Source organism: Anser brachyrhynchus (assembly GCF_964034855.1).
Source record: "Anser brachyrhynchus genome assembly, chromosome: 6".
Lineage (NCBI taxonomy): Eukaryota > Metazoa > Chordata > Aves > Anseriformes > Anatidae > Anser > Anser brachyrhynchus.
The window spans coordinates 37,958,300-37,984,842 of record NC_137700.1 but is presented as its reverse complement, the minus strand read 5'-3'; the positions used below and the strand labels follow the sequence as shown (position 1 = coordinate 37,984,842).

At 37.9% G+C, this 26,543-nt stretch overlaps 1 protein-coding gene across 1 annotated transcript in view; it reads left to right on the top strand.

The window, feature by feature from the left end:
• PDZD8 (PDZ domain containing 8) overlaps positions 1-26,222 on the top strand; it is a 58,140-nt gene extending 31,918 nt beyond the window's left edge. The window contains exons 4-5 of the mRNA XM_080597089.1: positions 19,543-19,705; positions 21,606-26,222. Coding sequence (XP_080453215.1) covers positions 19,543-19,705; positions 21,606-23,806 — 2,364 coding nt within the window. The 3' untranslated portion in view covers positions 23,807-26,222. The remainder of the gene's footprint in view (positions 1-19,542; positions 19,706-21,605) is intronic.
• Positions 26,223-26,543: the final 321 nt, after the last annotated feature.

Here is a 26,543-nt window from a genome sequence, read left to right as displayed (position 1 = left end):
TCCGTATCCGAATAGTACCTAGTTTGAATAGAAACTGCAAGATTGTCTTATAATACTTCTTAATTGCAACTTCACATTTAAAATATAAAACTATTAAGTCAATGCAACTTGATCTCTTTTCCTTAAAAATGCTAGTAACAACCAAGCCTGCGCCCTGGTTTAGTGTATTGCTGTCCTGAATTTTTTGTATTCTTCTCATCTGGTCCAAATATTGGATGCAGGAAAGAGTTTTAAGTACTTCTCACAGCAGCTGTGTTTCTCATTTGCGAAGAAATTGATTTACAGTGATAGCTGATCTTGCTAAATAAATAGATGTCTGATGCATGAAAGCTAACCTTGTTTGTATAAACGGTATGGCCCATTGTATGAGAGATAACAGGGCTTTATTGACCAGAGTAAACAGAATGGTTTCTGGGCAGTTCAGTGCATTTCTGGAAGGACTTTCTGAACTCTGTTGTTCTGCCTTGTTGCAAAGCTCGGCAGCCAGGCGGGCAGCTCGGTCCGGGGGCTGTTGCACAGGGGGGTGGCAAGTTAAGGACCCTCCTCTCTTTGAAGTGTTCATTAGTGAACCATCCCTCTGAGTTCTGCTTCCTGAAGGTCATCATTTCCAAAGGTAGGTGTTTGGTTTGGGGGTGTGCTTGACAGTGTTATTTTAGGTATGCAGCTTCCAAACTCTTTAAAACCAGAAGCCTGAGATGCATTTTCAGAAATCTAGCTTTTTTTTTTCCTTTTTAAATCAGACATTTTACTGGTGTCATGTCCATCATGAAGCATCCTTTGTCACTTTGGTATATTCAGACTCAATTGTTTTCTCGTGAAACACATGAAGAAAATAGAATTTATCAACTTTAAATGGAATTACTGTATGGAGTTTGTTTTCCCAACTGCCAGACTGGCCAAGTGTCTCAAATCCAAGGCATAAACTGAAAGAAGCAAAATTGAAACTTTTAAAAACCTACTGAAAACTTAAAAATTTGTTAGAAGTTCATCTTAAGCATTTTTTTTTTGTCTCCTGGGATTCTTGAAACAATTCATAGCATCAAATCTTGTCATAGAATCGAGTCTAATTGGGAGAGCCTCTAAATTGCAGTAGCAATCTGACTAACCTGATTATCCATCAATAAAAATCGAAGTAGTAGTCAAGTGATAAGGCTAGAATTAATGTGTGGGTTTTTCTAGCCTTTTCATATGATGGGTGATGTAAAGGGCTAAGATGTTTTTCATCCTATCCAAGCAAGCAATTGCCAAAACTTCTTCAAATAGCAGTGTGCATTTAGTTCTTAGTTATGTTTCAGTGCATTCTAGATAGTTACTTAAACACAGATATTCACAATCGCCTTTGGAAAAATGATGTGTCATTGCTTGTTTGTACTCTGTGTTCCTTTTGGGTCTTCTTGTTTACTTCTAAGATATATTTTTCTCGAGGAACCATTATAAAAGTTAACCTCTTAACGTACGATGTTTAAGGAGCAGGGAGAGTCTGCGTATGCAAATTAATATCTAAGAGGAGGTAACTATTTTGGGTAAAATACTATTAGAAATTAGTTGTATTTAGCTTTTGTGTCTTTTTTTAACGCGAGTGTGCTGATGGAATTTGGAGACGTAATGGAGGTTTTTTTTAACTCCTGCTAAGTCAGTAATAATAGCGGATAGCATTGGCAGACTTCTTCTTGAAGTAAAGGAAGCCTGTTGCAGGTAGGCCTCCCGGAAAGGTTCTACATCTCGTTTTATAGCCTGATAAACACATAGCTGGACAAGGAGAAATACCAGGTCTTCAGCAACTCAGAAGAGCAATTCATTTTGGCGGAATGAAAGAGCGAGTGAGACATAAGGGCATGTGTTTGGCAGCTGAACTGGCCATCAGAAGCTGAGATGTTTTTGAGGGCACAGAATTGTAATACAGGGAGCAGATGGAGATAGCTGAGAGGTAGGTGGATTGGCGGTTACTAAATGGTGCTCTGCACCAAGCAAGCAGATTCTTCAGCACCGAGAACAGACTTGGAAGAGGTGTATGAAATGAGAGGCTTCCAAACAGGGCGGTTGGCAGAGGTTGCAATGTACCTGGAAAGATTCTCCTGTTGGTAAGTTACCTGTCGCTCCTGTAACAGAAATTTACTTGCTGTTGTTGCCCTAGTCAGCAGGGGCTGCTCTGGCTTGTGGTACCTGGCATAAGCTTGTACTCTTTTTTACACATCTCCTTTGGCCTGCAACATGTTATACACTTAGGAGCTTGGTTTGCACTTAAAGGTGCTAAATGCAGCTGTTTGCATTAAGTGAGGAGATGCATGAGTCTCTCTTTCTGGTTCTCTGTGTGAGTCAAGCTTCTTACCCAGTACTGGCCCTGTACATCTGCCTGGATTTCAACAGTTAGCCTTCTGTTCTGGTGAGGTTTTGAGAGATGGTATTAAAGCATTCAAGGAGATTTGATATACAGGCTATATTAATGTATACTAAAGTTTTCATTAGTAGAGGAAATCTCAGTACTTAGGTCTGATTGATTCTCATTGCTATTTTAATCGGTTTAAACACAAAAATTACATTATCTTAAGCATAATCAGGCTAAATATCAGGAATAAATTTGGAAATGAAGGTTTCTGAAAATATCCTTAATATTTAATATATAATACAATAATTTTATTAAAGATTTCACTAAAGATACTGCTGTTCTTTAATGTAGGTATTTGGTGTCCTTCAACAGGAGGAAAATGAGTTTTCATACAGCACAGGCAGTTGATATCTAGTCTTAAATTTTGTGGTAAAAGTGTTAAAATATGGGCCTGTAAAATACTGAGTGACTACAAAGAAAGCCTTTCATTTTGTGGGAGGAATTCCTTCTCCTGAGTGTAGTCTTATGTCACGCTGCTGTTTTTTGAAGTCAAATGAGTTAAGTAGCTCAGATTCTTGGACTGAGAGTAAGTAGTGTTGTTACGTGGGTCGGGTCTTACCTTCCTAGAGTGCTGCAGTTATTGAACTGAACGATACCTCAAAATGACTGCTCAATTTTTTTCTTCCTTTCCACTTCTTTAACCACAAGCTGAAGCAGAAATTAGGTGCTTATCTCTAGTGTTATAAATCTCTTGCAGGTCTAGCAGGGTGGAGCTCAGCATCTGGGGACAACACTGCTAAAGAAAATGGTGGTTGGAGTATTTATGTTGTTGTCATTGTTTTCACTGCCTAGAATACTGTGGTTATTTTCTGTCTGTGGAACAGCAGGAGAGAAATCTGATAATTCTGATAATTATTAGTACAGCATGAGCAATTTTTCTTGCTTTTTCTTAAGGGCTGCTATTTTTAAATGCTTCCAGTAATTTTAAAATAAAGAAAAAAAAAAGGCATAAGGAATCCTTTTGTAATGCAAGTGTGGTAAGTGGTCTCCAAATGCTCTATAACAACGCCAGGTAGAAATGGGAAAGTAATATGGGTGGGCAGCATAGCAATTGCCCTGCAAAAGCCTTAGGGATCAAAAATGCAATTGCTGATTCCCGTCCCAGAAATGGCTAAAAGGTCATTCCAGTGTATGAAGGTTAGATAGAGCAGACTGATGCTTTGCAAAGGACACCTGTTTATCGGAAGTAATCAGAAGTGAGTCATGGTTAAAAAACGGAGCATTTCCCTTAATGCAGTCTGTTAAAAGGCTGCCTCCATTAAATTTTATTTAAGATAAATAGACTCTTTGAACTATGAACGTCTTTACAAATATTTTAACCAAAAGTCAGTATCTTCAGATCTTCAGTAATGTCATCTGTTTCCATTTTTAGGTGCTTAGCTTGGAACAAATATAATGTCTGCCTGTGCAGCCTCAGATCCATTTTATGTTAATTGAAGCTATATATTTTCCCTAGCTGAAGAAAGAAAATAAACCCAAAAACCTCCTAGAAATCTGAGGCTGGATATCCAGAAAGCTTTTTTTATAATTAAAAAAATATATATAAACTAACAGTCATACAGTTTTCATCTCTGTATATATAAATACAAGCACACTTTATATATGTATAAGGTATGTGTACATATAAATGTACATGCACTTGATATATGTAGATGTGTGTACTTGTATATATAAAAAATCAAAACCATCAGTTGTTCTTCAGTTAAATTTAAATGAAAGTCTCATGGATAGCAAATTGCCCATGCATTAAAAAATGTAGATACTTGCAATTACAACAAATGATTTCCGAGAAGTTGGGCTTGGCTTATCTGGAGCTCCTTCATACTTACAGCCCTAATCTTATAGAAAAGTCAAGAAATGCAAAGATGGTTATCAGAACAATTGCAGAAAACTGTTCCTGGGTAGCTGAGTCATACATCTGGGGCAGTATAGCAAGAATAGCCCATACAACAGCTTGTAAGCTAAGAACACTTAGATGACAATATGAACTGCACGGGACGTAAGCTTAGGAATAGTGTTCACACCTTCGTAACACAAACAACCATTGTAATCTCTTCCCCTAGCCCCCCTTTCAAACTGATGATTTCCACTGGTCTCGAAGCAGATGGACGTTTGTGTTAAGTAGAAACCAAAATATACAGACACGGTTTGATTCGAGTGATGTAGTTAGCTGTGTAACAAGTAACTGAAATTACCAGTTGCTGTTCAGCCACGTGGTACTTCTGTGAAATGTGGAGTCAAAATTGATTTGAGCTATGTAACCTGTTCTTAGGGGATATGAAAAGCACCCTGTGATTGATGATGATAGATGTTGTACAACATGATTTTACTCAAAGTTTTGGGTTTGAGACATGTCTATAGGCACAGAGGTCTACCTGTAAAAGTTTGTCAAGCTTTTTTCTTTTTTTTTTTTTATGAGGAGCGCAGTAAAGAAGGACCTGAGCTGCAGTGGAGGCATGGACAAAGCTTCATCCTGTGGGGTGGCAGTGAGGGTTGCTGAACCAAACATCCAAACCAGTTCTCTAAGCAGCACTTGGAGATGTAATGTCTGTTAATAATTAAGAGAAAGCAGGCACAGTAGTAAGGGAGAGCAAATAGTGCCTATTGGTGCAGGAGACCAGGTGTGAGGATGAATAACAGCATCAGTTCAGCTGCATAAACAGAGCAGAGGACATCTGACGAGGATACCACCAACAAAGCCACGGGAGTAATCAGGTCATGGGAGTACGGTAGCTGTAAATATTTGGCTAGTGTGGGATCTTTGCCTAATTAATGTGTGTTACCTGTAGGCTATAGAAACTACAAGGGAACTTGTAATTATACTATCAAAACCATTAAACAGCAGAAATACCGACTTCAGCAGAAAACAGCGAGAAAATTGGCTAGATTTCAAGCAGTTATTCATATATATAATTCCAAACAAGATTTAAATATATCTGAACAAGGTGTCTGGTTACTAGACAAAGTAGTTTGGAGTGGAAGAGCCTCCAGGAGGTAACCTGGTCCACCCAGGTCAGGGCTAAGCAGGACCAGGCTCTCAGGCCCCTCTCAGAACATGGCAGGCAGGCAGTGCCAATTGCTCAAGGAGTCCTTCTCTTCAGTTTTTTCTTTTTTAGAGCTCTCACAGGACAGTACTCGACAGGCCATGCTGTTACATGCAGAGGGAAAGCAAGAGAGTTAGCTGAATTCATTTACACTAGTTCAGACTAAATCGCTCCTTTTGCTTAAGACAAACCTAGGCGTATTTCTATGCTGATGGACTCAAAGTAAGATTTTTGTGTTGAAGGCAGTCCAGACAGGAGTCAGGTCTAGCCTAAAAACAGAGAAAATAGTAAATATGCAATATTTTTGCTTCTTTTATTACGTTTCTGCAGCCTGGCTCCAATAGGTGTTTAACCTAAGCATGGGAACATTTGTGATGGATTTTTATTCCTTGCAAGCAATATTTGAACGAAGAATACTTTTTTAACACAGTTTTTGTGTTATTTTTTAGTCAGGCCTGCCTGGTAAATATTTTTATATTTTTATATATATATATTTGATTCTATGATATATATATTTTTGCCTGATAAATATTTTTATTTCCAGTGCAGCTTTTGAAACTGTAGCTATTGGAGGAGAATCTGAATATTGGAGGAGAATCTGAAATAATCCGATTTTCTGAAAATATGTTGGTAATAACTAGGAATGAAGTGCTGGCTGCTGTTGTGAGCAAGGATACTCAGATTCCTGCCAGTTGCAGTGTAGAAGTGCCATTAGGAGCCACAGTCTTGGTTGCATATGATTGGGGTAACCAATGATTGTAATTAGTTCCTGAACTTTAAAAATAGCTATTGGGAGGAAGTAATTTTGTAAAAGGTCACTAAAGCAGTATTCTCTTATGTCTAATAATTGGAATGAAAGGAAACCAGATTTACCAGACAGCAAAGAATGTGTTTCTAGCAAAGATCACACAATTTACTTTCACACATATTAGTTTCATTTCTGGTTTTGTTTTGACAGCTGGAACCAGAAACCTGTACAGGCACTGGAGATGTGCCCTGTACAGAATACACTTTTTTGCAAGTTCAAAAAATAATTAAGTGGAGGAAAGAGATTTTTTGGTATTGCAGAACCTGCAGCTCACTGTGCAGCTCTTCAAATGTTAAAATAAGTACTTCAAAGCTGCAGTGGAAGGGAAGCAAGAGAAGTTGTAGTGGCTGCAAGAAGACCTGCCTAGGGGAAGATACTGTGTGGGTCTTAACTAGTGTATGGATACTTTTTAATTGGTTATTGTTAGTATTGCAATTTTCTGCTACCTAACAGTGTCAGAACAGTATATTTAGCCAGGCTGGTTACGGTAATTATGTCAGTTCAGTGAGCAGTCCAGAAGCAGAGGTTTGATATGTATCTATTTCAGTGTCTCTTTTTATATTAATTTAGATATCTCATCTTTTATGCTTATCCCTATAAACATAAAAGATATGTCCCAGTGGTTTTTTAGAAGGCACTCATTTCTAAAATCTGTGGGTTTTAACTCGTATTTGCAAGAGGAGGGGAAAAAAAAGTGTAAGTATTTAACCAGGTGGGGATGTAAACCAAGGAGGCAGTCCAGTTTGGCTCTAGTCCTTCCGTTATCCCAGTGCAACATGTAGAGCTTTACTATTTGTGTTCCCTAAAAACCCCATTGCCCCCCAAAAGCGGTGGCAAGCCCAGGCAGCTCTGGTTCTGTGCAGGGTGAGTTGGCTCAGGCTCCTGGGGACGAGGGCAGAGGGAGCAGCCCCGTGCCCCCAGGAGGGCAGCCCCGCTTCTGGGAGGGTCCTGCTGCTGTGGGGGCAAGTGGTGCTGCTGGATGGGGCTTGGCCTCTCCCATCACCCCTGAGGAAGGGTGCATTTTGCCAGTTGTTCACATCAGGGCTGCGTTTGTCCCGGAGAACTTACAGCATTGTCAGTGTTGTTGAGAAAGGCGTTTACATAAACCACGCGTTCTTCGTGGAAACAAAAATGTTTACTTTCTGTGTAATGAAATTTTAGCTTTTCCAGTAATTATAAAATATTACTTGATTTCATCATGGTACACGTATGCAAAATCCGCATGAACGGAAGTCATGATCCTTACATGCTGTTTTTAATTTCGGTTTGCTTTTTATGCAGAATACTGTTTGCAGTTCAACTTAGAAGTGTGTCTTTGTCTGAAAAAAATCAATGACGCTTTTACAGAAAAGATCTAAATTACAGTCCATGGTGGTATTTGGGTGACATAGCAGCGTAAAATTCCTTCAGTTTTAATTATCTTCTGGGACTCTTGTTCCAACGGTGTTAAGGTGTGTAAGCCAAAGGTGCTTTCTGGGAGCCTCGAGAGTTCATCAAGAGGGGCAAGCTGTGCATGATGAAAACACGTGTTTAGTCATTAGGGTTTTCTTCTGGCCCTGAAGCCTAACAGACTTCTAAGGGGGGAGGGAAGTAAAGCACCTCACTGACAATTTTCCTTTATCTCCCCAAATTTGTCTTTGTCTCACAAAGAGACAATTCTTTATATGCCTTTCTCCAGCAGACTCTATTGTAATATTTGCGTGACAGTCATTACCTAAGAGTGAGGTGCATGAGTAGGCAGTTACAAATCTGAGTCTAAGCTGTGGGTTTTTTGGTAGTTTGTATAAACGGTTGTAATACTCAGAGATCTTCAGCGGGGGGAACGACGACTGCTTTGCCAGGGTACCTCCTGCATTAGCTTGCAGGCAGCAGTTTGCAATCCAGGCTAGTTATTTTCTCTCCCCATCTTCCTTTCCTTCTACTCTCTATATGTGGTGTTTCTGGACTTCCCCACCATAAGCTATGTCTAAATATAATTTCCAGGTACTTTTTTCTTAGGCTTTCTAGTGTGCTTCAGAGATTGAGAACTTTCTTGAGTTAATGCATCTCGTGTTCTCTTGAAATAGAGTGGTAAGTTAAGTGATTTTATTAAAACTGGGAAGCAAGTTAATCATCACATTTGTAGTTTTGCATCCTGAAGTTTTACTGTAAGATATTTCATCTCTTACTTTTTCTCAATTTTATTACCTTAAGCTATTTCCTCATTCATCACATTGCGCATTTGTTTTTCTATGAAGTTCTAATTCCTTCAGTCTGTAGGTTTTCAAGTTCTGTTTTTATTATCAAGGTTTTTCACTTAGCTTGTTTTTAATTATTAAAAAAAATACACTTTAGTATGGATTCACTGTAAAATACATATATATGTGTATATATATATGTGTGTGTGTGTGTGTATATATATATATATATATATATATATATATATATATATAACTAATGCCCAGACTAAGCTTTTGGATATTTTACTAGTTGTATGCTCAGTCATCCGCTTTATTCACAAGTTTTTAAATGTTACTTTTCCAATATTTTAAAATAAAAGTATCAAATTAAACGAGAAACAGACTGAACATTTAGTACTGACTGTGCCGTTTATGACCAGTGACTCTCTTTTTTTGAGGCTGCTGCTCCTCAGGGATTTTCAGAGAGCTCTCGAAACACACAGCAGCGCTCGGGGAGCTGCAGCCTTTGGCTGCTGAGGGCCCCCCCGCTCGCGTTCACTTCTGCGTGCGGCCCGTGCTGCTGTTGTGGCTGAGCTGTTGGTCAGCCATCGGACCGTGGGTGATGGTCAAGAAAGCATAGTACATAGGCTGGTATCGAGTGGTCAAAGTATAGTGCACAGAATGATCTCATGGAAATAATTTAAATAATCTGAATTATTCGTACTGAAGTCAAGAAATAAAAATAAAAATAAAAATAAATCATGGTTTCAGAACTGATGCAGATTCCATCCCTGTAATATGCAAAGAAATAAATACTCGTCACCTCAACCTTAAAAGAAAAAAATAAGATCTACTTAAGGATAGCTTCTATCATGCACATGCACTTAAGTCTTCTCTCCCCCTTGTTAAATACGATTTTTTGAAAATATATTTATTTCTCAGGCACTGTATGGTATTGACTAATTCTTTTCTCATTTTTTAAATCACACAAGGAGTAAGCTGTAAATTCTTCCAGTGAGCTAATTCGTCACAGTCCCAAACAAGCTCTGTTTCTGATGGCAGAGGAGAGAAGGGGAAATGGAAGTAGGAAGATAATGCGTTGTGAAATCTGCTGGGTATTTTTCTTATATACTTCACTAGCTATCAATAAGATCTGTTGTTAATTTAAAAATAATAGAGCATAAAACCAGAGTCTGTGAAGTTATTGGAAGTGCTGAAGTAAAAGGAGGCATCTTTAAGCTTGACACAATTTCCTATTCATTCTTTCACTTACCTTCCCACAGGGAGACATGGACTTGGTAAATATTACTTCTCTAAGCCAGAGAATACTTCAAACATCCACCAAAAGGGACGAACTGTTACTTCTGTTGTAGATAATGTCCTGTTCCCCTTGAAATTAAATTTTTCTTTGACTCCCGGTAAGCTATTTCTGGAGCAGTGTTTTTCTTCTAGCACTAGTGCATTTTTCAGTGGTAGTTGGGATCTGCAATGTTTTGATGGAGAATTCGCATGCTCTGCTACCTCCAGAAATGCATGGGGGCTGGGGAAGTTAAGGGAGAGATTCCTGTAGTGTTGTGACCGAGCCTTAACACAATTCAGTTCTCAAATATTTAACAGAAATCTCTGACATAGGAAATTGGGTTTTTTATTTCTTTTCTTAGTGTTTTGTTGGTTTGGTTTTTAGTTGTTGTTGCTTTGAACATGTATTGCTTTTTCATGCCCTAGAAGGGGAGGCTATTCAGCTCTCTGAGTAGTTACACCTGTTCTGTTTGCTTGCCACTCGGACATCTAACTATAGGGAATAAATCCTACGTTTTTGTTATCCAAGTAAGCAACCACATTGATTACATAGAAAGTTGCAACATGAAAAATTCAGACTTTCAGATCTTCCTGAAGCACTTGTTGGAGTTTGGATGCAAAGTTTGAGAGCATATTGATTCCAATTTGCAGATAGTGTTCACTTTCTAAATCCTTCTTCTGCTCTATTCAGTCTTCTGCTATATCGGGAAGTGATTTCTACGTGCATATGGGGGAGAATTCTACAATATTTTTCAAGTGCAAAGCAAATAGAGGTGGGTATTGATTTCTTTTGCAAAGCGACTTGTCACTATCTGGCTTGGTGTAAAGACCTTCTCAGTTCATAGCTGTGGCAATTTTTGTAAGTGATGAATGGTAACGGTATGAAAACCTGGCTTCTAGGTGTGCTCTTGTCTTGGTGCAGCTAATGAGATGTGACAGTGAGCTCCTGTTCCGCTGCCTGGCACTGACTTGTGCCCTATAACCATAAACAAATTGATTTGACGTGTGTTCAGCGAAAGAACCAGAAATAGATGTATGGTCCTGGAAATCTTTACTGTTGATATAGTTACGTGTTTATACTGCAGTGTTTTGTCCAGAAATTAATTGGAAACAACTCAGTGTGGTTTGGATTCTGTTCTACATAGAGAAAAAAATTATTATACACCAAAACCTTGGCCTTCTGGCAGTAATTATTGAGAATAGGCTAGCTACAGATCCCCAGCTCCTCTGGTCCTGGCACTGCAGAATTTCAGCAGTAAGCTCATCGTCTGGCTTTCCCAGATAAAGGGGGGACGGCAGTGATATGTACAACAGGATCTTTGTTTTGATCCAGATGGATCATCTGTTTAATCGCTGAAGAGTTGTTACAGTGATGAATCATTTTATTGCATCTGCTTTTGTTCCTTTGGGTTCAGCTAGATCTGTGGGTAAGTAGGAGTCCAAAAAATGATTGGGTCATGTGGGATTTTAAGGCTTGCATTTCTGTGTCATGGCCAGCTCATGTTCATTAATGTTGACAAGAAAGATAACAGTTGTGACGAAGATTGTGTGCGTATGCAGTGCAGAAATCGCAAACCCTCTTCGCTTAAGTCTTGTGATAATGTAAATTGTCTGATTAGATTGGTCCTAGGTCTGTCAGGTGGCTGTTGCTTAGACTATGCTATTACTAAGGGCATAACTTGCATTGCCAGAAACTGCTAGGGTTTGCTTGTGAGAGTGTTTTTACTTATATTTTGCAGACCATTGGGTAAGTAACTGTAAATACCCGATTTTTAATAAAATACCCCATTTTTAATAACACTGCTTGATTTCCTCACCTCCGGCACGAATGCTAGTCTCGCAGTCCCTTTGCTTGTGACGGCAGCGGTGGGGAGCCCGGGTGGCAGGGACGAGCAGGGCTGCAGCTGCTCCCTTGGCCTGTCCTGGGACTGGCTGCACTCCTCGGCCCCTGCCGCTGCCCCAGCAGCACTCAGCTCTTCCTCGGAGCAGTTTCAGCAGTGGTTCTGCTCCCGTCTCAGATCTGTGGGTTTTGCTGTAGATCCCCAGGTGAGAATTATTTGCGAAGTTCCTGCTCTCTTCAGAAGATGCGCTGTACTCCAGATGCGGCTTCCTGACACTGGCGTTGCTGCAAAGAAAATGCTTCTGCTCCAGAATAAAGCAAACCTATAAATAATGCACTTTATCTCAATGTTTTTTCCTTCAGAAATGAAACTTTAAAGCCCTTTAAAACATAATTTTGAGCCCTTCAGTGTAAGCTAAGAGTTATGATTTGTATTCATTAGGAAGTAGTATTGTAGATTTTATTTCCATGGAAACTAGCATCAGTGATGCTTTTTGATGACGATGGATAATAACTTTTCATATTTTTAGTTTTGAAGGCAATATGCGTGTCGGTAATCAGATTGATGCTGCTGGGTGCGATCATCATGCAGCTTCTTTGTGTGAGGAGGAAGGCTTCACAGTGCCAGTTAATGCCATTAGAAAGACCTTTAACTTGATATTCTAATAATATGATTTCATGAATATCAATAAAAATTGTTCTCTAACTATTAATTAGTTCTGATATTAACATAATTACTAGCTGGTTTAGAAGTTTGCTTTCAATATATACACTTGAACGTTTTTCTTTTTTTCCATCTCGAGTGATAAACAAAACCCCAGATTGACCTTTCTCTTCCACACACACATTCAAAGTGCACGAACACTCTTATGTTCTCATTAAACTCCCATATCCATAATTTGCACTGAAATAATTTATAACAAATTTATACAAAGGAAACCATTACCAAGGTAAGCTTCCTATTGGGTCTGCATTGCACATAGAGCAAGTTGATTTCTAACGCTGGATTTTTAATACCCAACTTCAATAAGCTTATTTCAGTATTTGTTACCAGGCTACCTGAGCATTTTACCAAACGTTTATGTAGTAACTGAGTCATGCTTAAGCAATATTGGAGGAAGCCTTTTTTCTATTGAAGACGTGAATGGTGATAGAAGATTTGGAAAAAATCAATCTTTTCCCATTTTTCAGGGCCAAAGGAAATCATCACGGTTGGGTTTAATAAAGACTAAAGATGTCAGTGAGCAGGAGCACTTAAAGAAGAGCTACGTTGGTGTTTGTACTAAATTGCTCTCCAAAGAAGAGCTATGGATAAAACTGAAGGTGTTCATTTTATTTGCCTCTGACACTTTGAAGTTAAATGCCGGGTTTGAGCTGCCTTGTTTGTCTTTACCTCCTCCATTCAGCTCATGTAATTACTGTTTAGTGAGAATGCCTCGGCAATACATGATAATTGCTAAACAGTTTGCTTTTTGCATGTCATATAACCTGTTTCCCTGTACAATTGGGAAGTACAGGGGTTTTTAGTATTAGTTCAGTAAAAGAGGAGCTGCAATGCATCAGGAGTACTGAGGAAAAATAATGTGTGGCTCCTTATTTTGTTCAGTATCTAGATTTTGTTCTGTATTTCACTGATATCAAATGCTTTTGGTGCTCGTCGGGGATACGTGCAGATGTTTACTACCATGAATTATCAGAGATTTCAGGCAAATAGCGTGTGATGGAAAAGTTAGACATGTGCATAGCATTTGTGGCCTTAATGAATTATTGCTTTAAATATAATCTTGGTCCAATATGTAACTCATTTCAGAATGAAATTGCCATCATATTTTATAATTTAGATTTTTGTTTTCTAAAAGAGATTACGTAGAACAGAAAATGGTGAGGCCTGCCAGCTTGCTATGTAACAGGACTTTCTCCAAAAAAAGAAACTTATCCGTAAAGAAGTTTCTTCCTTAAAGGAAAGAAAAAGTGAAAACTGCAGCATTTGTTTGACATAACTGTGTGTCCACCTGCACAGACCATGGTTCACGTAGCCGGAAGAATTATCAGTACAGGGTCTAACACCCAACTTCTTTCACTGCTGCTATTGTTACGGGAATTCTGTCCCTGATACTCCACAGAAAGCAAAGCTGCTACTGCCGCAGACCACGAGGTGTAGGGATTCCACTGCTGATAACCCTGATTCTTTCTCTGACACACTTGCTGTACATTTATAATGTCATTTGATGGTTTAAATAGAAAGCGTGTGCCACGTTTTCAAAAAATGAGTATTATACGATTAAATGAATATTTAATTAGGGTGGCTGAGATGTGATGCATCCATTCAGGGGAAATTCTGTCTCTTGAAAACTGCTTTCAGTACGAATGACTTCTGCTCTGAAGTTTTTGTTTTTCAGACAGTGTTTTAAGTTGGCAAAACATTTTTACTTCATAGAATTTTCCATCAGCACTTCTGACCTCTTTGTATTTCCCGAGAATTACATAGTCAGTCAAACTTAGCCATTCATTCAGGCAGGTAGTTGATAACTGGTTTTTATCACTGATATTCTCCTTGGCAGTTTGGAGAAAATTCTGTGTTATTCTTAAGGAAATTTGAAATGGTCAAGAGGAGATAAGCAGAGGAAAACAGTAAAAATCTTAGATGCACACTGTCAAAGCAGTTGAAGGTAGGTCCCCACTGCTGTACAGCACTGTGATATTGATACACCTGAAGTAACGCAGAGGCAAGTACCAACTTCCCTGTACGAAATCTAAACGCGGTCTTAATGTCAAAGTCAGCGTGGGATGATTCATCTTGGTCTCTGTCATCCATCATCATGGATTCCTTGGTCAAGGGCTACGTAGACAATTTGTGGTTAGATTGAAATCCTCTGAGAACATTCAGATTTTTTTTCTTTTTTCTTGAGTCTGGTGTTTCTGAGGAGTGTCTCAAGAGATTGATGATCCTTGCTTCCTTTTGCTGTCTCATCTAGCCCATATAAATAAGCTAGCAATCAATTCACTGTGTAGGTCATATATAATGACTGCATTCAATATTAGTGTTGAAAAAGCAAGAATGTTAAAGTCCATATTTTAAAGACTATATGCCAAAAACCTTTTTTTAATAATATAAATATCTGAGTCTTCTGAATAGAAGTAACTGCTTCCTAGTTTTTGTTCTTTAATGTTATTTTTTGACATGAAATATTCCTTCCTTTCCTCTCAACGTGCAGCGTTGTCTGGGAGAATGTAATAGTTTACAGGCACATTCATAGGCATTTAATCTCTACTTTTTCTCCAAAACATTAGACCATCCTTCCAAGAATACACAAGATCCACTGTAGTCACTAATGGGTTGGAAAAAAATTAAGTTTTTTATCTGCAAGACAGCATAGAAAATGATGTCAGTTTGACATATGCAGCATGTTATATACCACTGATAGCAAATAAGAAGTATTTGTAAAAGTCTTGGTTTTTATTTGATGTAAATTAGTGAAATAAGATTTCTTGCATGTGCTTAGGTGACTGGGCTTTTCTTGGCGTTTATTCAAAAAAATTCTCTGTATTTGTGAAGGACGTTATTTATTGTCATCTTAGAAATTCTGAATGGTATCTAATGTTAACTTAGTGTAGTCCCATGATGATAATATATTGTTGATATTCTTACCTCTGTATTTAAAAATAAATTCGTAAGTACAGTCTTGGAAGCAAATAGTGAATGAGATGGCATCACACTTGTGTCTGTAAGTCCGTAGGCAGTTGCCTATGAGAGAGATGTTTATCATTCCTTCGCGTTTGCAAATTATTTCACACTGGTAATTTAACGAAGCATTTAGAGATTAAGTTTTCATCCTATATCAACATTAATCTAAATATTCAGTCATTTAAATGGCACTAGCAAGCTATAAACTTCTGAATCATTGCTGCGTAGCTGTGAAGTTTGGTATCAGTATGTTTAAAACAGGTCAAAGAAATTAATTTTCACTGACATCCAACATTTGCTAGGCTCTCAAAATAAAGAGACTGAGGTAGGGTAAGACTATGAGACCCAATGTGATTTTCTCCTGCATTGTATTTCCAGAGCATACTTCCGCTATTGAATGGAAAGTATTGGAGGAGCTGTGCTCCACAGTGGCTCGTGCACTGATGCATATAAATGAACTAAAACCTTTATTGGGAGATCAATGCTTATATACTTTGTTCTGTGAAAGTCAGGCACTCACAGCCATGCATCAAAATGTTTTATTAATTTTAAAGTGAATGGAAATCTTGTCCTTTTTTTTTTTTACCTGAATAATAAAACCCTAAGGAAATTACTTCCTCTGCCTTGGCCCCAGGTTAGTCGTCATTGTTCTGTAGCATCTTAATTTCTTCACAAATAGCCTGGGGAGTGCTTACTTTAAATAAATAAATAAATAAATAAAAAATTAAAAAGAAATGTACGTTTTCCAAATTTTATGACAGTTTAACTTTTTCAATATAAATTACTCTATATGTCTTTCACTAACAAACGTTGTATCTGCTTTATCTTGAAACTTAGTGAAATTACTGTAGTGGGAGGCTTGCAGGAACTAGTAAAACAGAGCTATTAAATCAAAATAATTGGATTTTAATATGATGTAGTTAATTGGTTAAAGCGCCTGCTTCTCCAAATTTTTCTCCCTTGCACCAAATGTCCTTGATAACAATTGTCTTTTTGTTAGCAGCAATTCTCTCCTGACCCCTCCGTCATTTACCTGCTTTCCTCCTCCTGATGCTTCAGGTTCCGGGCGATCTTGGGCTCTTCACGTACCGTATGTTTTACTTGAGGGAGGGTCAGAAAGGCAGAAAGCAGCCGTGCTGGATGTACAAAGATGCTGTTGGGGTTTTCTTTTGTGAGATTACTGGTTGGGGCAGCAAGTTTGAAACGGCGTTCAGCCGCACTGCAGCTAGCTGGAGATATCAGCGGTGTTGTCATTTGGGAAGACTTGGGGTTGCCAGAAAGAAAAAACCGAGAAAGCTATTCATCTGGTTTGGGTTGATAAATAAAACCAGTTTACTCTGTGCGAAAGCTTGTGGCTGTGCCAAAGTTAATAAAACATTGAGATGAACTTTGCTTGTTATGTTCAAAGGCCCTCTCTTTCCCAAAACAGCTTTCCATCAGACACCGCTGGAATACTGCGGGGCTCCTCGCCACGGGTGATTCGTGCGCCGTGTCCCTGCATGGAAGCCAAATGTTTGGAGATACCTAAATGCCTTCGGTCCCAGCTGTCCCTAGTTCCTTTTATGTGGTCTGGCCCTGGGGGAGGAGGGAAGGGTGAAATGCTGGAAATCACCTCTGAGGTTTCTCCCCTCTTGCAGTAGGGAATGTCTCCGTTGCTAAGTCATGCTGCTGTGTAGAGCTGCTCAGTCAGGTCCTTGGATTCAAAGGAAACTTAAGAGGATCGGGGTCTATACTGACAAATGTAAGAAATAGCTTTTGGTAGCTTTTCCCCTTTTGCCATCCAATGACGCCCTTTTCCCCCGTATTTTGCTCATCATGCAGTTTGCCATGACTTGTAAATACCAGCAGCGGTCAGAGGTCATTACTGCCTTGTTTCAGGTGCTGGGCGTTGCGGGACCAGCTCGTGTTTTCCTTGTGAGGTTCCTTCTCAAGCAGGGCTCGTTACTTTCTGAAGAACAGGCCTTCAGAAAGGCCATCGCTTCTGTGTGCCACTCTTGGAAGGATGAGCAAATACCCATCTGGAAAGGAAAGTAGATTTTCATGCAGTGACTCCTGTTTGTGTGTTTAATGTTACAGTGGCCAACAAGCAAACTTAGAGCAACATTTCTTTTGCAGGGATGCCAAACTAACAGGGTCTCTTTCTTTTGACTTGAAAATCTCATGTCTTATTAACTAACTCTAGTTGGGGGGGACTGGGGGTGTTAAGATCCAAAACGCATATAAGATTTCAGGAAAAACTATGTACCATCAAAACAGATGTATCCATAAAGAAGCCTAACTAAATTACAAGAATAACTTACTGTTAAGGGGAGAATTATCCTATTTTTTTCTTGACTACTCTGTCTAGAGATCCATTTCTTTCCTAAAATTCTCTTAAAACTCTCGTTAAATGGCTTTGTACTTCAGTGGTCTCATGAAAAGTGGAGTAAAAAATGCTAACAATATCAAATTAGTGCTTGTAGTAATAGTAATTGAAGACTACTTTTTTTAAGAAGTTTCTTTTTTCTTCCATATGTATTTCTAATAATCTTTGTTTTTTTTTTTTTTAATCTTCAGTGCTTTGTAGCAGTGTACTAGCGTGTTGTATATCTGAATTTCTTTTAGGTGGGAATGACCTGAAACAAAAAAAAAGAGCCAGTTGTTTCTGTAAGGAATGTATTTGTTTGCATTGTAGAAGAACCTTGACTCTTGGAACTGCAATTAAGCTTATTTTAGATCTTGTTATTCTTGCATACCTTACTGGGCACTCAATAGTTGAACAGTTTGAGAGAAAATATCTCTAAGTGACTCTGGGAAATGTAGAAAATAAGTGGTAAAGCTTAGAAAGTTAATGCAAGTCTTCTGCTTTAAACTCAGTGCTTTAAGCATGCTGTTGATTAGGATAGCATTTTCACTTCTGTAAAGGAAGTGATCAACAACAACAAAAAAGTTAATTTTTAGAAAGTGCTGATGTTAGGATTATAGCAAAGGAATGAGAGTTATACGGTCAAAGAGAGAGCTGTGTACTGAAGGTAGGTAATTCCCTTCACCTATGAAAAGCCATTGTACCAAACTAAGCAAACGAACACATCTTCAGAAGAGGAGGATCATCTCCAGACAGTTCAAACACAGACAATGGAACAGCAACAAAGTAAATGCAGAAGGATGGAGGAGACGACTGTCTACTTAAGCTCAGTAAATTGAAGCCAAATAGAAAATTTCCTATGGAGGTTTTCTACAAACAGTATCTGTCTCTCTGTTCTTGGGAATGAAAAAGCAAATTAAATTTCTCTCCATGGAGCTGAGACATAGCCTATGAGTTTCTCTTTCAAACAGACAGAATATACTTTGACAGAGTGATAGCAGACAGTCATTTGAAATAATCCAGAAGAAATGTCCGTTATGGAGGGGAAAAAAAACGTTTTTGTTAAGAAAAAAAAAGTCAAAGATCTTAGACATTGAGATATATAAATAAATGGTCACTACCTTGATGTATTCTTTAATTGGGATCTCTTATAACTTAGAAATCTGTGCATGAATGGGCAGGGTGAAACTCTGCTACGGAGATTGTACCTCAGACGGTATTTTAAGAACAAAATACTTGAGATTACAACTAAAATGCATCTTGTATTTATCTTGTAAAGGAAGATAAACGTGAGGACGTGGTTCCTGGTCTTTCAAGAAACTTCTTAGGCTATTAAGTGTTTTACTCTGTCTTAATAAACGTGCATAATAGCACAGAGATTTGGTCTATGTTTTTGTAACATGAAAGACTAAGAGGTTTTTCACTCCAAATACTTTTTGTATAGTCTACTGAAGAGATACTGATAGTAATAGATTTTGTAACATATCTGTGGGATATTCAAACAGATACCTGGATCAATGGTTCAGCACTCCTTTTAATAAAGCTTCTTTCCAATACGGTGGATCGTGAGGTTGTGTTTTGCTGTAGCTTAGTTGTGACTTTGGCTTTTTGCAAAGATGAGCCGTGTATTGCCATTCTTGCCAATTTGTGTTTGCAGGGGTTAACTCATTGTGTAAAAAAGAAAAAAGAAACATGTACATGTAGCATGTATATTTTGCTGACAATTCTTTTACTGCTTTCTAGTTTTGCCATTTGGGGCTCTTCAGAATTGGTTCCATGTTTCTCCAAAGGTATAAACTATGTTGACAGATAGTGAATCCACTACGTGATAATGTGCTCAGTGAATTCAGTGGATGTCCTAATGCTTTTTTCATAATACCAGTTGTATAATTTTAGTTAAACAAGAGCATTAGTAGCCATGAATCCTTACAGTCAGCTTAATCAGCATGCTCTAATTTTTTATTTCCTTCTCTCTAGGCAGAGCTGGTGAAAGGGAATCTGCAAAGTGTTGGACTCACACTGCGCCTTGTGCAGTCCAAGGAAGAAGATGCAGGACACGTTGTTATTGAAACGGTTACACCAAATTCACCTGCAGCAGCTGCTGATCTACAGAGGGGAGACAGACTTCTAGCAATTGGCAGTGAGTAATACATCAGCTTTCAAAATAATGTCTTGCAATCAGGAAGGACGTTTCTGCATGGAGTTCAATTAGACTGCTGTTCTCAACAGTTACGCATATGCCTGGCTCTCATAATAAATACATTTGTATATTTATGGCCACTTAAGGTTGTCATTCACTTGATCAGTTTTCTTGTGTATTTATTCTTTGCTAGGTTTATTTACTCTTTTGCCAACGTAAAGGTGAATAAACATTTGAATGTAAATATATTTTGACCATTCAAATAGTGATGCTGTGAGGTTCCCTACTTGGTTTTTGCTAGCAATGTTATAAAATGTGCTTGGCTTACAGAGAAAACAGTAACATTTTGTTTGCATCATAGACCTGCATTCTCTCAACTGAATCTGAAGATACTAAATAGAGCATGGAATAAATGGTGTAAATGCATTTTGATTACCAAAGTAATTGTCTGAAATAACAAAATGACCCAAGATGATCTGTTGAGTATTCAATAGTATCTATGCTTTTGGTACCAAACTTCATCAGCTTTGATATGTAGGAGTTTGTTATCTACTCTGAAGTTCTCACAATGAAAGACTTTGGCCAAGTTGTAAATGAGAGAGTTAAGTGTTGCATTGAGGCAAAACCAAACAAACAACTCTTGACGTTGTTTTTTGTGGGGGCAGCAGTTATGGGAATTACAAAATGGTTTGATATAGGTTTATAAAGACCAAAACATTGGGAATACCATTGTATATTAATAGTGTTTTAGAAGTGTAGGTAGCACTGATAAAACTGAATGCAAACTAAAATTGCTAGGGGAAAATGGTAATAAAATTTTTTTTACGGTTATATTATAAATTTAGTTGTAGAGAGATCATCTCCGTAATGTAATTAGTAGAGAATAGAATTCAACAAGAGTTGCATAATTAGGAGGTGTGTATATAGCATCCCTGTTATCCCTGCATGTGCTATCCATGTATGTGGTACATGAGTATTTATAATGACACACTTCTCCAAACATTAACTGTACAACCAGGATTCAAAATTTTATTCTAAATTTGGTTTTGCTAAGTCATTAATGTACAATAGAAGATATTATAGAAGATACATCTATATATGTATCTTCTATAATATAGATATTATAGAAGATACCTATTTTAGTATGGTAAAAATGCTGTGAAGATAGAACTTTACGCATTTGGGTATACAAGGACTGCTTAATGTGACTGTGCATGGGGTTAAGATCCAATGGCTTAAAAGGATTTCAAGTTGCTTTGGACATGCAATTGGTTAGCTAAGAACAAGGGAAAAGTCACTTTTATATGACCCTCTTCGTTTGGACTTCGTGCTTACTGAGATAGCTTGTTAGCTTGTACCTAGCTTGTTAAATCTGAGTGTAGGCTGGAGATATTGCCAAAGGGGTCCGAAAGTCTGTGATGATGAAGATGGTTCAATGTATCTTCACTGTTCAGCCACACTGAGGATGTAGCATCATGCCTGTATTTTGCAAACATAACAGACCTCTCAGCTTTGTTAGCCTACCTCTGCTTTAATTATAACCACGTTTTAAGATACCCATCTCTTTTGAGGCCTTTGTTAATGCTTACCTCTGAAAAATCCAACCATAAAGTAAGCAAAAGTTAGCATATAAATCAACATTACTCTTCAAAGTATTAATAACAAACAGAAAACTGGACTGTGTCTGTTAGCATTATTTCCAGCTCCTGAGGTAATATATTTGTATGAGTAAAATGGAAGGATTTCAGTCCAGCTTTTCCGTCATAAGTGCTTGACTTCCTCTGTTAGTGGTTCTAACACTATTGCTCATTGCTAAAGATCTCAATGTATGTGTTGACTATTTTTGGTCATTTAGATTATTAACACATTTTCAAAGCTGACATTTTTATCTTTTTTATAGGTGTTAAAATCACATCTACTGTCCAAGTGTTGAAGCTCATTAGACAGGCTGGGGACAGAGTTTTAGTCTTTTATGAAAGGCCTGTTGGGTATAATCAGCATGGTTCAGCACTACAGGATGGATTTGGACAGTTGGAAGACTCTGCTTTCTTGACACAGCAAGATGATGACCCAGCTAGCTTATCAGCTGATGTTGATAACAGAGACTTTGATTCAGAATTCGAGGACTTAGCATGCGAATCACCTGAACAAAAAGAAGATATGCCAACAACTCCAAGTCCAAAACGTTCAGTAGTAATACTTGCTTCTAAACCTCTTGGAACTATATCTCCGATTCTGAATCGAAAACTGCATTTAGGAAGTTATCAGGCAACATCAAAAACTCAACAAAAAGATGGAACTAAAGTGGCAACACCCAAAACAGCTGAGAGTTCAGATACATCACAGCAATCAGGTAAACAATCACAAGGATCCAGTACTAAGCCTCCCGTACCACCTAGGCCACAAAGTAAGCCTACTTTGCCTACTAGTGAAACTCAAAATCTGTTAGAAACTGGAGGTTTCTCTTCTGAAAAACCAGAGAGGCCACCTCCACCTGCCAGTAACGGAGATAAATGTACGGAGAAAGTAGTGAAGAATAACGATCAAACAGAAGACCCAACGGTATCAAAAGTAGCAACGGTACCAAAACAAGATGCATTAAAAGATGGAATTTCAGAAAATGCACGTAGTAACAAAGATAGTGGAGATGATCATCAAACTTGGGAATCGCCAGAAATTCCATATCGAATCCGGCAAGGCCAATGGCCAAAGACAAGAACATCCTGTTGTGTATTTGAAGTAGAAGGATACCATAAGTACCTTAATGTTGCACTGTGGTGCAGGGACCCTTTCAAAGCTGGTGGTTTTATCTGTTTAGGATATGCAAGCATAAAACTTGAAGAAATTGCTTTAGAGTGTATAGCTACATCATCAATGGAATATGTTAGAACATTTAAATTGGATGCTCCTGCACCTAAAGCAGCGGTCACTAGAACAGCGTTGCGGAATTTGACAACCCATAAGGGATTTAATGAAAAATTTTGTTACGGTGATATAACTTTACACTTCAAATATTTAAAAGAAGGTGAATTAGATGATTCAAACTTTCTGGTGGAGAAAGAAAAGGAATGTCATTTTGAAGAAGAAGTTCGTGCACTTCCGAAAGAGGATCCTTATTTGGGACAAATTGTTGTTAATGAGAACAGGCATAACTTTCAAGATACTCAGTTTCAGAATCCAACGTGGTGTGATTACTGCAAAAAGAAAGTATGGACTAAAGCAGCTTCACAGTGCATGCTCTGTGCTTACGTTTGCCATAAAAAATGTCAAGAAAAATGTCTAACTGAGACACCCTTTTGTGTAGGAGCTGAAAAGCGACTTGATCGAACTGCAGGAGCTTGTAAAACGGACGGACAGGAAGCTTCACAAGCTGCGTCCTCTCGCGTTGATTCAGAATCTAAATCTGTTAACAGAACTACAGGTTTGACCAGACATATCATCAATACAAGTACCCGTTTGTTAAACCTTCGTCAAGTCCCCAAAGCTGCTCGCCTTTCAGAGCAAGGAACAGAGGCTGTAGAGCCTTCGCCAAAGCACACACCAAACACTTCTGATAATGAAAGTAGCGATACCGAAATTAGTGGTCCAAGTAGTCCTTCAAAACGTGCATCAGGTACTGGGATAAAGTTGGTCAGAAAGGAGGGTGGTCTAGATGACAGTGTCTTCATTGCAGTTAAAGAAATCGGACGTGATCTCTATAGAAGTTTACCCACAGAGGAGCGTTTTCAGAAACTAGAATTTATGTTGGATAAGTTGCAGAATGAAATAGACCAGGAGCTGGAAAATAATAATTCACTTGTTAAAGAAGAAAAAGATGCAACTGATGCAAGGAAAAAAGCATTGATTTCTGCTGCGCTGGCTAAATCAGGAGAAAGACTGCAAGCTCTCACGCTGCTCATGATCCACTACAGAGCAGGCATTGAGGATATAGAGTCTTTGGAGAGCATGTCCTCAGACCGGCAGTCCAAAAAAGTGACTAAAGATTCAGAGGAAGCCAGTATAGCAGAAGAAGTGGATAATGAAGACGTCAGTCTGACAGAGGCTCCAACATTCAACATCGTGTCAGAAGAAGCAGAAGAACCACCTCAATCAGTAGACTGATACTTACATGTTTAGCCTTTGAAGGACTGGACTAAAGAAATACTTTGCACTTAATTACAAACACACAAATCAAATTAAAACACTGGTATAAGACACCTGCTTCTCCACAGTTATTTGCCTGTGTAAGAGTACAGCTGATAATGGTTCTCCAGCTATAGCACCGACATTTTGTTAAACTGGCTGGTTAAAGCTACATTTTGGGGTTTATATTGGAAATTTATTTTTAATAACTTATTTTTATTTTTTTCTAATTATGTAACCTTACCATTTCACATTAATGTGTGTGGTATCCCTAATATATTACTTGTCCTCCTTCCTGCCCCCCCCCCCCTTTTTTTTTCCTTTTGAGCTAATGTTCTCAACAGGAAACTGTCAGGATTTTTGAAATGTTTAGTTTCCATCGTATGATGAAAAAATATAAGCTTGTTGCATGCCTAAGCTGATGACTGACACAGAAATCACTGAGGGACCAGGCTTCAAAACTTTGATCACAGTTACTGTATGTCTCCTAGGCAGTTGTGTCATCTCTTTGCCAAACATATCATGACAGCAAACAAAACATCTTTTTGTGTCTGTTAATAATACTTGGTAAAGTTATTGAATATCAGGTCATTTGTTTTCCATCCTTTTGTTAAATGCGAAAACTTTTCATAGTTGTTAGCATAGTTCATAACAATGCCATGCTAGAAAAAGCCTCCTTACAACTTTGGAATACTGTAGCCTGATGGAATTACATTAGATATTGAAGTACACACCGGTAATAATTGAACTGAGAGTATTTTGGAGATAAAAGAAGCTGGTTGCCTTCTGGAACAAAATTGTCTTTAAGTATTGCTGTATTATCTGATAAGCTGATAAAGGAAAAAAAATGTTCTTCACAAGAGTTGGAGGTTTCATTGCATTCTATGAAAAAGCGTGTAATGACAGTTCAAGTAATTTCAAAAGTTTTAATATTTTGCTGCAGATTTTATCATTTCAGAAAGCTTAAGGTACAAAGTAAGAGTTGACAAAACGCCTAAACATTGTCTCTCAACATTTTTGAGTAACCACAGTGGGCAAATTGCATTCAGCTTCTCAGACAGAAGAGGCAGTCTGAGCAGAGGATCACCTTTTTCAGGAGAAATGTCGTATAGTGTATATAACATGTTTTCTTTTTGAGTCAAAATAAGTGAGTCCACTAGTCAAGAGGAAGAATTTCAGCCAGCAGCTTTTGAAAAGAACTATCTGGTCTTGTGCTGTGTGTAAATTGTGGATCTTAGCATTATCTGGCTAAGGCCGTTGTTCTTATTTATTTCCTGTAAACATGACTTTTAAGTTTCATTCTCTGTATAGAAATGCCATATAAAATATCATCTTTATTTTAGGTACTGCATTAGGGTCATTATCACTGGTATCATTGATAGTAGGAAAATGCCTTTGTGGAAATGGAGTTGAATCTAAGATGGTAAAATAAATAATTTAAATTTTCAGGCAGTCTGTAGCGTAGCTCTCCATTGAATTTGCTTCTCAGTTTGTTTCATGGTGGGCAAAATTAAGAAGCAATGGTTTTCACAGATGGAAAAGCATACTTGTACTTCTAAATGAAAAAAATTACTTCCATTCATGCAACTACTTGCACTTTTTGTGAGTTCTGGGCAGTTGATAATTATTTAGCTGATGTATGGAAAACACTATCCATGCTAAAGTAGGCATGTGTCACACTTCTGAAATTAAGCTTCAGCAAATAATCGCACAAAATTAGCTTCCCTTATCGACTAAAAGTTATTTAACCTATACCTGCTTGAGATGCATATTAAGACTTTCCCACTCCATTTTCTCAGTGGCTTACGATTGGTGGCGATCTGCATTAAATCTCCATCAGTGTTTGCTCTTATGGACTACTATAGAAGTTTTCAAATATATCCAAGTACTTCATTTAAACCCTGGTACACATGAAGGAGTTGTGAAAACAATGCAAATACCAATTTCAAAAATGCATTCAGGGTTTCAAATTTACTTGTGTAATACAGTGGATAAGAAAAGCTGGATATAGTTTTCCTTGTATAGTACTGCTAATGATGATTGTAAGAGATAAATTAAACGTAGTGCAATATTTTTAAATATACTGAATGGGAAACGGGCAAAATAGTTGTATTTTAGTGATAAGAAGGAAAATAAATTCCTATCTGGCATTAATTACAATACATGGTGAATCTTGAGGGGAAGAGTGTAATACATTCCTGATGTAATCCTTGCTTCATGCTTGATTGTAAATAGCTGAAAATAAAAAATACCACAGAAAACAAGAATATCTTGACTTAATGATATCTGAATAGGTGGCAGCTACACACACTTGCAGAAACTCTGCCTAATACGATTTTGTTGGCTATTATTTTATCATGAGAACAAGCTTTAATAAAATAGTTTTGCTAAATTATCATCTTCTTTGCCTCAATATTTTTTAACCATTTGTATCACACCAGTTTGTCATCTAAAGCCACTGCTTGAAACTATCTTTGGGAGAAGAAGACACATTTTGCATTAAATAAAGTTACTGAGTGCCAGATTGGATTGGGCTTTCATGCGTTCTTTGTATTTGGATATGTGTTTATCTTTGTTCTACAGAATTTAATAATAGACATTCATTCAAAATGGTGATTTCAGTTGATTCACTGTGTAGCTAGATAGTATTAAAATGCCAAATATATATTTTTTTTATTTTTTTTGAGACCTCTAACCTCTATACAAATAATGTTCA